Source organism: Panthera tigris, chromosome D4 (assembly GCF_018350195.1).
Source record: "Panthera tigris isolate Pti1 chromosome D4, P.tigris_Pti1_mat1.1, whole genome shotgun sequence".
In the NCBI taxonomy this organism is placed as follows: domain Eukaryota; kingdom Metazoa; phylum Chordata; class Mammalia; order Carnivora; family Felidae; genus Panthera; species Panthera tigris.
Genome location: NC_056672.1, coordinates 62814833 through 62827621, shown reverse-complemented (window position 1 = coordinate 62827621; position 12789 = coordinate 62814833). Strand labels below are relative to the sequence as shown.

The 12789-nt window shown below is 42.3% G+C and overlaps 1 protein-coding gene across 6 annotated transcripts in view; it reads right to left on the bottom strand.

Annotated features, from left to right (window-relative positions):
* The window catches only part of PLPPR1 (phospholipid phosphatase related 1), a 512674-nt gene that overhangs the window by 13414 nt on the left and 486471 nt on the right, over window positions 1–12789 (bottom strand). For all 6 annotated transcript variants that reach the window (XM_042964601.1, XM_042964596.1, XM_042964598.1 and 3 more), the window contains one exon: window positions 158–408. In XM_042964601.1, the coding sequence (XP_042820535.1) occupies window positions 158–408 (251 nt within the window). The remainder of the gene's footprint in view (window positions 1–157; window positions 409–12789) is intronic.

The window sequence follows — 12789 nt, the reverse complement described above, 5'->3', positions numbered from 1 at the left end:
ATGGTGCTATGCAGGAGAAACATGTTGTAACAGGACTTTAAAAGTCACTCTAAGTGACTGTGACAAAAAAAAAAAAAATGAAGGTGAGGAGGGCAGAGAGACATGTATCCCAGCCGACAACTCACCTTGGGAGTGCCGGCAAGACTGGGCTACTCACCGTGGCGTATAAGGCGGAATAAATGCTCAGAGCGGCATGTTTGGAGGGAAAGGACCTCCGAGCCTTTTCTATCACTTCCATGTCCCCGGTACAAATGTTGCCATTGTTTATGAACTGGTGGTGTGCTCGGCAGTCTGTACTGGTGTAGTTCGGCTTGCACACTGTCAGGAAGTACGGGGTTAGGTGCCCCGTGACCACCTGTCCGGCGTTTACAAAAATGTCAGTAGCAAAAAGTCCGAAGGCAAATACCCCTACAAGGAGATTTGAAACGATTAGCAATGGTGAGGTGCACGGTCGGTTGGTTTTGTCCCGGAGAGGAAAACATAGCAGTGAGAGTCCATCAGAACCTACCAAAAATGATCTCGCCAAATTGTCTCCCCAACCTTTATCTTTGCAGGGAGTGGTGCCTGCTTCCCAAATCATTCCGTTCAAATTGATGCAGATATTCTGCGGTTAGCATTTTACCATTTTGTATAAACCAGAAGCAGCATGTTCTAATGGGAAGGACTGGATTTGGGGAATCATACAGATTTGGGCTCCATCCAGCCCCAGCGTTGCTGACATTCACAGAAGTTATTTGCCTTCTCTGAACCTTGGTACCCTCAGTCACAAAATGGTCAGGGGGAGGGATACCTCTTGGGGGGCAAGATTAAATAGGATAGGTACAAAATACTCCCTTTGGCGTCAGTAGCTACTCAACATCAGTTCCTTTTTTTTTTTTTTTTCCCCCCAGTAGAAAATATATTCTGCCTGCTCATGTTTGGAAACGCAAATACTCTGAGGAGGGGTATTTATGACATCATGGCGGCTGAAGTGAATGAGGTTGTTAGGGAGTTATCCTTAAAGATAAAAAAGGTCATTCCAGAAACCTCGATTGAATTGGAGGTTTCATTTGACAGTTGGGCAGAGAAAATAAGAAGGGGAGAGTGTTACAGAAAAATGCTGGTGACTGTATCAGTTTCATACAGCTGCTGTAAAAAGTTACCACAGAGTAGCTTAAAACAACACAAGTGTATCTTCTTAGAGTTCTAGAGGTAGGTTTCCCTGGGTGAAATCAACAGGTTAGCAGGATTGTGTTCCTTCTGGAAGCTTGAGGGTAGAATTCATTTCTTGCCTTTTCCAGATTCTAAGCTGTTTTACATTCCTTATCTGTGACCCCCTTCTAGCAATTATGTCACTATGACCTCTGCTTCCATTGTCACATTTTCTTTGACTCAGAGTTTCCTGCCTCCCCCACCCCCCGCCTTTTTTTAAAGTTATTTATCTTGAGAGAGAGAGAGAGATAGTGAGAGAGAGAGAGAGAGAGAGAGAGAGAGAGAGAGAGAGAGAGAGAGAGAGAGAGAGAGAGATTTCCAAGCGGGCTCCGTGCTGTAGGCACAAAGCCCAGCATGAGGCTCAAACCCACGAACTGTGAGATCACGACCTGAGCTGAAACCAAAAACAGGACGCTTAACTGACTGAACCACCCAGGCACCCCTCCTGCCTGCCTCCCTCTTATAAGGACTTTTGATTACATTGGGTCCACCTGTCCAACCCAGGATAATCTCCTCAACTCAAAAGCCTGAGTTTAATCACACCTGTAAATTGCCGTTTGTCATATAAGGTAACAAATCCACAGTTTCCAGGGATCAGGATATGGACATTTTGGGAGAGGAGGGCATTATTCTTTCTGCCACACTGACTTTGCTGTTTGGCTGAGAATCCTGTGGGTAGGCTGTATTTCCTGGATTTTATCTGTCCTCTGGCAAATTCCACGGGATTAGCCCCAATAAGATTGAACATGGTAGAGCAGAATTCTTGATAGGAAGCTTCACTGTGAACTCTTTCAAAGCCTACACAGTACAGCTATAGATTATCAGTGGACTATTGTCTGTTAAAAATACCAAAGGGGGCTGTGCAGAGCCGAGGTACATACAAGTTACTTGAAAGGATAAAGACTTCCCAAATGCAGCTCAATTATGGGAGAAGTTGGCAAGTGTGAGAGTCAGCATTAACCCTTGTAAATGTCAAGGATCTGCTACAGTTTCAGTTAAATTTCTACCCAGCTTTGACTCCCATATTCAATGTCCTCCATCTGCAAATTGTGCTGACATCAGCACTGAAAAGTTGATCCATTATAGCAGAAGTGAAGACAAGTTTGGCTGAAACCTTCATCCGGTTTTCATTTTGATCTGTATTGATTGCTATAATTTTCTTTTTTGTGGCTTTGCCAGGATGTGCTTTATCACAATGAGAACTGGCTCTTTTAATAGCTTCAGCCAGCTCACTCTCAGAGGGTCTGACCTCTGAGAGTAGGCAATCATTGATCATTCGTGGCAATTTTCCCCCCAGGTTCAGGAAGTCTGAATGGTTAGAGATTTTTTTTTTTTTTTTTTTTTTTTTTTTTACACCTTTAAGCAAGATTCTTAAAGACCAGGTCTCTGGCTTTTTCAAGGGGCAATAAGTCTGTCTGGGCATACTTTTCCAGGAAACCAGGGTAATTTATGATTTGAAAAAGGACAAGTGACAGCACTTTCCTCTGGCATTTTATTTGTCAGAAGTGCTTCCAATTAGGGCGGGTTTGTTCTTTCTGAGACAGGATTTCTAGGCTCCTAGGATGGATGTCTGAAATGCCAGCTCTGTGGTCCATGGTGATTCTGTGATGGGCAGCTCTCCTATTTATCGTCCTGTGATATTTTGCAGAAAGTTGCTTTCCGTCTTCTTTGCCTCCTTAGGCATCATCTCTGCTTCTCCTAATGGCTTAACAAGCATCTGCTTTCCAAACATTTCATTCTGGTGCATTTGATCTAGCTTCAGAAGGGCACTGTCACAGGCCACCTGAATGTCACAGGCCATGCCAACAAAGGGCGGCAGAACCTGAAGCAGCGATTCACAGACAATGTCCTATCACACGGGGCTTTTGTAAGACACTCCAGCCATTGCCCTTAACCCTGAGCTACTTGTGTGTATTTTACAAGCCTCAGAAGCTAACAATAGCTCCTTTTGTCCTCAGGTCAGGTGGAATACCATTTATGGTCTCTGTATTGCAACGTATGATTTGAAGGGGATGTTTTTAAAATGTCTATAGAACCTACCTTGGTGTCAAAAAATTCTTTAAGTGAGGTCATATTTTTGAAATATTAACAGATACATTTTTCATTCCTATAACCCTCCCTAGTGGGTTCTATTTATCTTATGAATCTGCTCCCAGTAGTGTTCCTTGCTTCAGGGGAGCTGATCGCATTTATGAATGAATTTATAAGCTGACACAATAGCCTAAAAGTAAAGTGCTTTTGATTTGCCAGAGCTGTGTGCTTGAGACACTTGTTATTGTTGTTGCTTTGTTTGGAATTCCAAAAAGGCTTGGATGGGAAGACTGAGAGCCACCCTTGGGGGTTGGGGGTGGGGGGGGATGTGGCTGAGGATGCCACACAAGGAGGCTGAAGGAGTGAAGAGGCACTCCCATGCTCCCTGCCTCACGCTGGCTGACAAACCCAGGGTCAGGGCAACAGAAATCTCCAGAATGATTTCTGGAAATCCATTTGAAGTGTGTCCTATCCCTCTCAGGGTGTAGCTCAGGAGCTGCAAGCTTTTTAGAGAAGCTTCACACCCAGCATGGTATCAGATGAGGGTACCTGCATTAGCAACGGCAGAAGATCAAATTGGTGGAGCCTAAGGGCCTCCTCACAAGACTCATACGTTCTGGTGTGGGGTGGGGTAAGCAGTTGTAAATTCCCACATCCCTAAGGGATGACAGGCATTAGAATGCCGACAGGACCAAGAGGCTAGGAGGGCCTGAAATTAGGACAAAGAGATTGATTATGATGTCTGTGGTCCTTGTCAGGATGCCATAGATCAGCTAAGGAAACCTAAGCATGCCTCTTCTTTGTTGTTTGTTTTTTAAAGTTTATTTATTTATTTTGAGAGAGACACAGACAGCGCGAGTAGGGGAGGGGCAGAGAGAGAGGAAGAGAGAGAATTCCAAGCATGCTGCACACTGTCAGCACAGAGCCCAACGTGGGGCTCCAACTCAGAACCATGAGATCGTGACTTGAGCTGAAACTAAGGGTTGGATGCTTAACCAACTGAGCCACCCAAGTGCCCGGGCCTCTTCATTGTGGTGTAAATATGACACCCATCAGGCAAGCCCAAGGATAAAGAAAGAGGAAAATGAAGGTATTAAAAAGTCCTTATTTTTTTCCTCAGGATTCTATCTGGGTCCATCTGATCTCAGTCTGTCTATGGACAAATTAGGGTCTTTGATCACTAGTAATTTGGGACATGGAGGTCAAATTCTGGGACCTGGTCCCTACTATGGAATCATTACAGTATTCTACCCTTTCACTCAACCATGAACGTAGAAAAACAGTGACATAACCAGGAAATGTGCATGAGGAGAACCACCAAAGCCACAGATAATTGGCATGCTGGAAAAACAGGACTCATACCAGGATACCATTAGGCCTTCCAAACAAAGAACTGGGAAAATGCATAACCAGACTCCGTGGTATGAAGGAGGATGCTATTGCTTTTCACACAGGTGCCCTTCATTAGGAAACCTAGCCCCAGATAGTAGGCTGGGAACGGGGTGAGTAGGGGCTGGTGGGTGAGGGAAAGACTACATTCCTTTTAGCCACAAAGATCCTGTGACCTTTAGAGGTGGGGCTTTTAAATTGAAGGCCAACTGTTCTATATTCAGTTATAAATGTGTAATTTACAGTTTAATATGGCACCTAGCTGACAGCCTCTGGTGGAGCATCTCTCAATTGTCTACTAAAGTATACATGGGGCTTGTGAAAAAAGATGGAAACTCATAATGTCAGCCCAAAGGGAGAATCAGCAAGGGATTTCCATTGTCAATAAGTGACATGGAGTGAGTTTACTCTCTGTCTGTCTCTGTCTCGCTCTCTCTCTCTCTCTCTCACACACACACACACACAATTTTACTTCATGAAAAACTCAAGCTTCTCCTTAGAAAACAGAGATCAGGGGAGAAAACCTAGAGCGAGAATTCCTTTCTGTCCTACCATCTGGCCGCTGACTCAGATTCAGGCTTTAGATTGCTCAGAAATAGGGCTGCAGTCACTCCACTGGATGAGGTCTGCTCTTTGAATTTATCTGAAACTCTCTCCTCTCCTTCTTCACTCTCCTGAATGTATTCAGAAACATAGTCATGGACAGCAACTCGGTGGGAAGTGGCAGAAGCACGGGCAGTAGTGTCTTCTAGGAGGAACATACCCAGACGGGCTCTAGAGAGCAGGGCCTGCGGGGTCCTGTGGTTTTGTGTGCTTCTCATCTTTACAGTAGTGGGGGCACAAGGAGATGCCAGTTCACTGGAGCCGAGGAGCTCCAGTAGAAAGCCTGCTGACTGGGAACTGGACTGAAGCTGTGCACACCAACCGGCTGGCAAACTGTCGTTCCGGAGAGCAGGCCAAGAGCAAGCCACAATTCTGTTGATGAATACTGTGCATAGGGCTTGCCTCACTTAAAAGTGAATAGGGCGAGAGGTGCCTGGCTGGCTCAGGCAGTTAAGTGTGTGACTCTTGATCTTGGCTCTGTCATGATCTCACAGTTCGTGAGATGGAGCCCCATGCTGGGCTCTGTGCTGACAGCGTGGAGCTTGCTTGGGATTCTCTCTCTGCCTCTCTCTCTCTCTCTCAAAATAAATAAATAAACAACAAAAATGACCAAATAGGGAGGGGTGCCTGTGTGGCTCAGTAGGTTAAGTGTCCAACTTCAGCTCAGGTCATGTTCTCGGCCCTGTGTTGGGCTCTCTGCTGTCAGCACAGGGTCCTTTTAGGATCCTCTGTCTCCTTGTCTCTATGCCCACTCCCCCCCGCCCCCCGCCTCATGCTTGCTTGCATGTTCTCTCTCTCTCAGAAATAAATAAAAGTTAAAGAAAAAGAGTGAATAGGGAGAAAGAAACAATCACATACTCATGGGGTCTTAGAAAAAATATTTCTATTCGAGACTTGTAGGAATTTTACATTAGTGACTATTCAGTAATGTCTACCTCTCTCATTAGAATTGTAGAATACACAAGCTCTCTCAGAGCACTGACCACCTCTACTTTAACACTGCACACTAAGTACCTAGTATCAAATGTGGCACATAGTAAACATTTCATACATATTTGTGGATCAATTCATGAACTGCTAAAGAATCCTCAGAGCAACAATAGAAGAGGATAAAAAGCATAGGAACTTGTCCAAATTATCTAACTCACATTGTCGTCTCACATCCTTGATTCTACTGAACACAGAACACAGGGTTGACAATAAACCATTTGGCATGTAAGCTGTAGGGACCATGTCTCTTTTTTATAAACTTCACAAAATCCTGCATAGTCCCACTTAGCAAGTAAAGAGAATAATTGAAAACTGGGACTATGTAAGTTCTCATGAGTCGGGAAACTCATAAGTCATCATTTGTAAATTAAAGGATTCTCCATTTTTGATGCAGCGAGAATGAAAAAAGAACCTTAAATTGGAATATGGAGATCCCTGCTACATACATAGGAGAGACTTCCTGCTGGGGAGGCCTGTGAATCCCGAAATCATGACCAGCTTGGGTATAGTTTTAGACTTAGACATATTTGAGAGAAATGTCCCCATTTCTGATCCTGAGAAGTTGCAATGGTTGTCAGTTTAAATATTAACACAGGGGCACATGAAATCATGACTCCTACCTATTCTCATGCAGAGAAACTAAAATATAGAACTTCAAAAAAAAAAAAAAAAGAAAAGAATATTGAAAAAGACATAAAAACGAGTTATCTGGGTTAGGTTGGTCACAGTACTCTCTGAAAAGGGGAGGGACTCCCATTCCTCAGTCAACATCCCTTCTCAGCCTCTCATCTAACATTTCTAAAAGAGGGCTGATCCTGTGTCTATGTTTAGCAAAACAATGCAGTGAAAGAGAGGATGGAAAAACTATTGTGCTATGTGACACTGAGAATGCTTGAACATTTTCTCATGTCCAAAATGTAACCAGCTTTGTGAATCTTTTGTGATAGTTTTCCTACTATGACACTTGAGCAACAAGCAAACCGCCTTCGAATCACTTCCTAGCCTTTGGTTTAGTGGGGAAATGGATGAAAAGCTTATCCCACAGGAACAAGTAGAGCCAGTGGCATGGGTTCGTCAGTGCCATTTTCGACAGTGGAAGGGGAACACCTAAGGAATTCTTATGGGCCATTTCCTCAGTGCACATTCTGATTCAATCACCAACTCTTAATTTTAGATCGTATCTTCCACCAAATCTCCATCGTAAATAGAATACAAGATACAAAGAAATGAACAGAGTTCCTTTTTGCTTTTACTTTTGCCACATCAAGTTCCTTAGTGGAAAATCTCAGTGGAGAAAGTCAGTCAGCTGTTGCTCTCAATTCCGCTGTGAAGACCATTCTCTCAGGAAACAACCATTTCTTTAGGAAAAGGAAAGAAAGAAGGTGAAATGTCTTTTCGTTTTTGAGACAGACAGAGAGAGAGAGAGACGGAGAGAGACAAGAGAGAGAATCTAAAGCAGGCTCCATGCCCAGTGAGGAGCCTGACCCAAGGGCTCGATCTCACAACCTGAGCCAACATCAACAGTAGGATGTTTAACTGACTGAGCCACCCAGGTGCCCTGAAGCGTCTTCTGTTTAATATGCTTTATTCAAACTGAAAGTTACCCAACGAAGAGACTTATCTGTGTTACCATATTCATCCCATTTCCTTGTAAGGATGTACTGCACAGGTGAGATGTTTAAATAAGCGTGCCATGGATACTAGGTAATAACAATAAAGACAGTAACAAGGATAGCTAATACCGTGTGCTTAGTGTGCATTAGGTATTGGTCTAAATGCTTTAGAATATAGTTCACTCAGTTGCCACCACAACTCTATGAGGTAGACACTGTTAGTAGCTCCACATTTCACAAAGAGGTCAATTAACTTGACCAAAAAAGAGCTGGGATTAGAAACTAAATAGTATGGCTCTAAATCCACACTCTTTTTTTTTTTTAAGTTGATTTATTTATTTTGAGAGAGAGAGAGAGAGAGATACAGTGTGAGTGGGGGAGGGGCAGAGAGAAAGGGAGAGAGAGAGAATCCCAAGCAGGTTCCACACTGTCAGTGCAGAGCCTGATGTGGGGTTCGGACTCAGGAACTGTGAGATCATGATCTGAGTCGAAACCAAGAGTCAGACACTTAATCAACTGAGCCACCCAGGTGCCCCTAAATCCATACTCTTAATCATAACCTTCTAAGCTTATATTTTCATAAACCTAAAAAAATATGAGTAGGCCACAGCTCATGAGTTCGAGCCCCGTGTCGGGCTCTGTGCTGACAGCTCAGAGCCTGGAGCCTGCTTCGGATTCTGTGTCTCCCTCTCTCTCTGCCCCTAACCCACTCCCATTCTGTCTCTGTCTCTCTCTCAAAAAAAATAAATAAATATTAAAAAAAATTAAAAAAAATATGAGTAGGTATCAGGCCATGAAAAACAACACTTTTAGTCCTGTTTGCTTGGCCACACACACAGACACACATGCACACACATGAGCAAATGCACAATGAGAAGAGGCAAGGATTTAGAACATGCCCCCGATGAAATGTATTGCACTTGTCACAACTGAACAAGAATTCCTCAATATTTTAGGCAACAATTTTCCAACAAGAATATTATGATAAAATACTTGGGATATGTCATCACTGAATGAGGTAGTTTGTTTTTTTTTTTTATCACTTTGGCAATGAATCTAATTTTTTTTCTAATATATTACAACACCCATCAGTGCAAATTGATCTACACACATCAAATATCTTATGCTTCAGAAAGAAGTTTCTGACACTATTGAATACATCAGTTCCTTGGACAGTTAATTTCAGGTGTTCACAAAACAAGATCCATGTGGTCTCTGTTTCCTACATATTTCATGAAAACACCAAAGGCTGGTGGGAGTCTACTTGTCTTAATGGCATGGTTTTAATTCTAAGAATAATTTTATTTAAATCAACTAGTCTGGACCTCAGTTCCTTTATATCACAGGGTTATTATGCAAATCACAGAAATAGTTGTAAAAACATTTTGTAAATCGTGAGCTTGATATAGATACTAGTTACTACTGTTTTTATAACTGAGGGAAATAAATGTCCTCAGTATATTTTATTTTATTTTATTTTATTTTATTTTATTTTATTTTTAATGATTTATTTTTGAGAGACAGAGAGAGAGAGAGAGAGAGAGAGAGAGAGAGAGAGACAGAGCATGCACGCAAGTGGGGGAGGGGCAGGAGAGAGGGTTCAGAAGATCAGAATTGGGCTCGCTCATCACAGGGCTCAAGCTCACAAACCGTGAGATCAAGACCTGAGCCAAAGTCGGATGCTTAATTGACTGAGCCACCCAGGCTTGATTCCAAAATTGGTTATAAAGTTATTTTTAAAACAGAGGAAAGAGACAAGGACCCTATAATGCTAACAACCTCAATCAAATATTCGACTCTTTGTGTTATTCATTCTCCGTATTAATAAAGTACCTTTTACAATATGATGAGCTGGTGGTTTTAAAAAGTACCTTATATTTGGCAGTATATCTACTCATCATGATGGATGAAGGTTAAGGATAATTACTTAATAAAGATGATGGGTAACCAACAGGAACCATTCCTCCTAAATATTTTTATAAATGAAAGAACAAACACATCTCTACTTCCCCAAAGCATAAAATTACATTTCTTGATGACACAGTTTCATCTCAACTGGAGTGTCTTCTTTAGTCCTCCTTTCTGGGGACAGTTCCTCAGTGTTTTTCTCTCTCAAATGTCTGACTCCTGCTGGCCTTTCAATATCTGCCTCTCAGTTCCCCTAGGCAGTGTGGATCTAAATGCTGCTTGAGAGAGACAAAGATCCTAAAAGTTGGCCAGAGGCAGTGGAATTCTACAATAAAATGGAGAAGTTGCATGCAGGTAAATCTAGGAAGTATGCCCTAGATACAAACTAAATATGGAGAGGGAAGATTCTAGATTCCTAACCTACCAAAGAATCTAACAATGGGTATATTAAATTCTGAAGGGCTTCTAAATAGCAGATCCCGAGTTCTGCCCTTTCTGACAATGTTTGTGTTTCAAAAACAAAGCTGGTGCTTTGAATTCCCTCCATTCCCACCACTGACAAGCATCAAGTCCTGTTGATAACTGACAGATTACTGATCTGGTGCTGTTGCCCTCTGCTTGACGCATTTCCTAATCACTGTTATCACATTCTAATATAATCATTTAAATCGTTTCCAAAGCACCACTTTTTTAATCGAGGTATAACTGACATAGAACATTAATTTCTTTTCTTTTAATTTTGAGAACGTTTTATTTATTTTTGAGAGAGAGAAGAGAGTGAGCAGGGGAGGGGCAGAGAGAGAGAGGGAGACAAAGAATCCGAAGCAGGCTCCAGGCTCTGAGCTGTCAGCACAGAGCCAGATGTGAGGCTCGAACTCGTGAACCACAAGATCATAACCTAAGCTGAAGCTGGACGCTTAGCTGCCTGAGCCACCCAGGCTCCCCGAACATTAGTTTCAAGTGTGCAGTATAGTGATTCGATATTTGCATATATTGCAAATTTTATTTTTCACATAGAAAGCTTTGAAACCACCCTTTATCGATTGTTGGAAGTCATTTCCAATATTCAGACAGTATTTTTGTATCTCACTGTGCCTAATTTTGTGATGTGTGTAGTATCTTCATAGCAAAAATATTCACGTAACATTTGAAGCAAAAGTCCGAAGTATACTTGTCTTCCTAAATCTTTAAAACTGAGGGTGGTCCTGCTTCCAGGGGTCATTTTGCAGTGTTCAGAGGCATTTTTGATTGACACTAGTGGGTCAGGGGTGCTACTGACATCTGGTGTATAGAGGCCAGGGATGCTACTGAACACCCTATGCAGAAAAGAATGATCTGGCTCAACAGGTCAATAGTGCTGAGGTTGAGAAATGGCTTTATAGCAGAGAGGTTCACTGACGTGCCATGAATGTGCACTGGCTCATCTGCAAAGTGTAAGAAAGTGGCCATCTACTTGCTCCTTTCATCAGAGTCCAGTCTTTAAACACTGGTGCTGGGAAGACCCTCAGGGAAGGATCACTAGAGTCTCATATGACTAACTAACTTTCCTCTTGATAATGAGAGTACCCTATAGAGTCTGGAGTAGGAGTCTTGCTCTGGACTGTATGTAATGTGCTGGTTCACAGAGGATGGCACTCAAAGGAGAGCAGATTTGTTCCGTCCACTGAGCAAAGCAACCACAGGCAGCCTCATCACAACCTCTGGAGACCTGAACAGAGGTCTGGTTCTGCCTTTTAGGTCATTCAGAGCTCCCAGCCTCAGTATCCCTCTCCTCCTTGCATCTCTGCTCCCTAGAAGGAAACACCAAACAGGCCAGTCTTGAAGTCTGGTGGCTTGGCTGCTCACGGAGCCCAGAAACTGAGGTTCCATTTTTTTCCCCTAAGACCCATCCTGGCTTTCTCCTCCTGATCTATATCGTAGAGCTTCTACTCTGGTTTCTGATCTATACCCTAGAGCTTCAATTCTGGTTTATATTGCTGAGCTCCAGGAATATCTCCATCTGCTTATAAGCCCATGCCCTGCCTTGCATTTGCCCTTTTTCTCCAGCTTCTTGTCTCAGAACTAAAGTTGGGTGCCTGGGCACCCTAATTTTTTAGAAAAGAATGGAACTTCAGCTTCTTCAGTTGGCACGTGGGGCTGGCCTAGTTCACGGGGCACCTAGGTTCCTGAGACAGTCGCTATCCTGCTGTGAAGTCACTGCCAACTCTAGACAATTCTCTTTGTAGGACAGCCTTTAAAATCACATATCTATCCCCAGAAACTCCCTGTTTCCTTTTTCTACATTATTTTTCCCCATGGCACTTATCTCCTAATGAACACTATAATTTACTTATTTATTTTGTTTAACGCTTAGTTTCCCCTACTGGAATATAAACTCAATGAGGGCAAATAAATCTCTATTTGGTTCACTAATATGTCCTCAACACCTTAATCAGTGCTTACCATATGGTAGATGCCAACAAATTATTTGTTGAAGGCTGAATGAATATGATCAGTCCTCCAGTTTATAATTTAATTATAAATACTGAAGGTACATAGAAATGGACTTACTGAATCCAGTGACATCTCTTTTCAGATAAAGTATATTTAAATGACTTTCCAAATGGAGAAGGATTTTCTAGTTCTCAAAAAGGCTGACATTAAGCTTGTCTCAGGGTATCAATTCTTATGGCCATAAAACACTGTGACCTTTGAAACTGCATTTAAAATATTCATGCTCCATTTAGATCATAGTTAATTTATGGCAATTAATTAGTGTTACATGAATTAACTGTTTACCATGCTACTTTCTATTCTGTCCAGTGCTACCTCATCCACAGACCTGACCTAAATGGCATAAGACTTGCTTAGTATTTAATTAAAATTTTATTAGAAGTAATAATGGAGCAACTATAGGATCCCAAATGGAAAGCCCATAATAAAGAGCTTCTGGGTGACAGGCTAATTTAGTTGCTAATAGACAGTCTAGTCTTGACATATTTAGATGAGTTTTTTTCCTTTAACCTCAAACAAATTAGTTATTCAAGAAGATACTTAGTTTAGTTTTCCCTCCACATGGCAAACA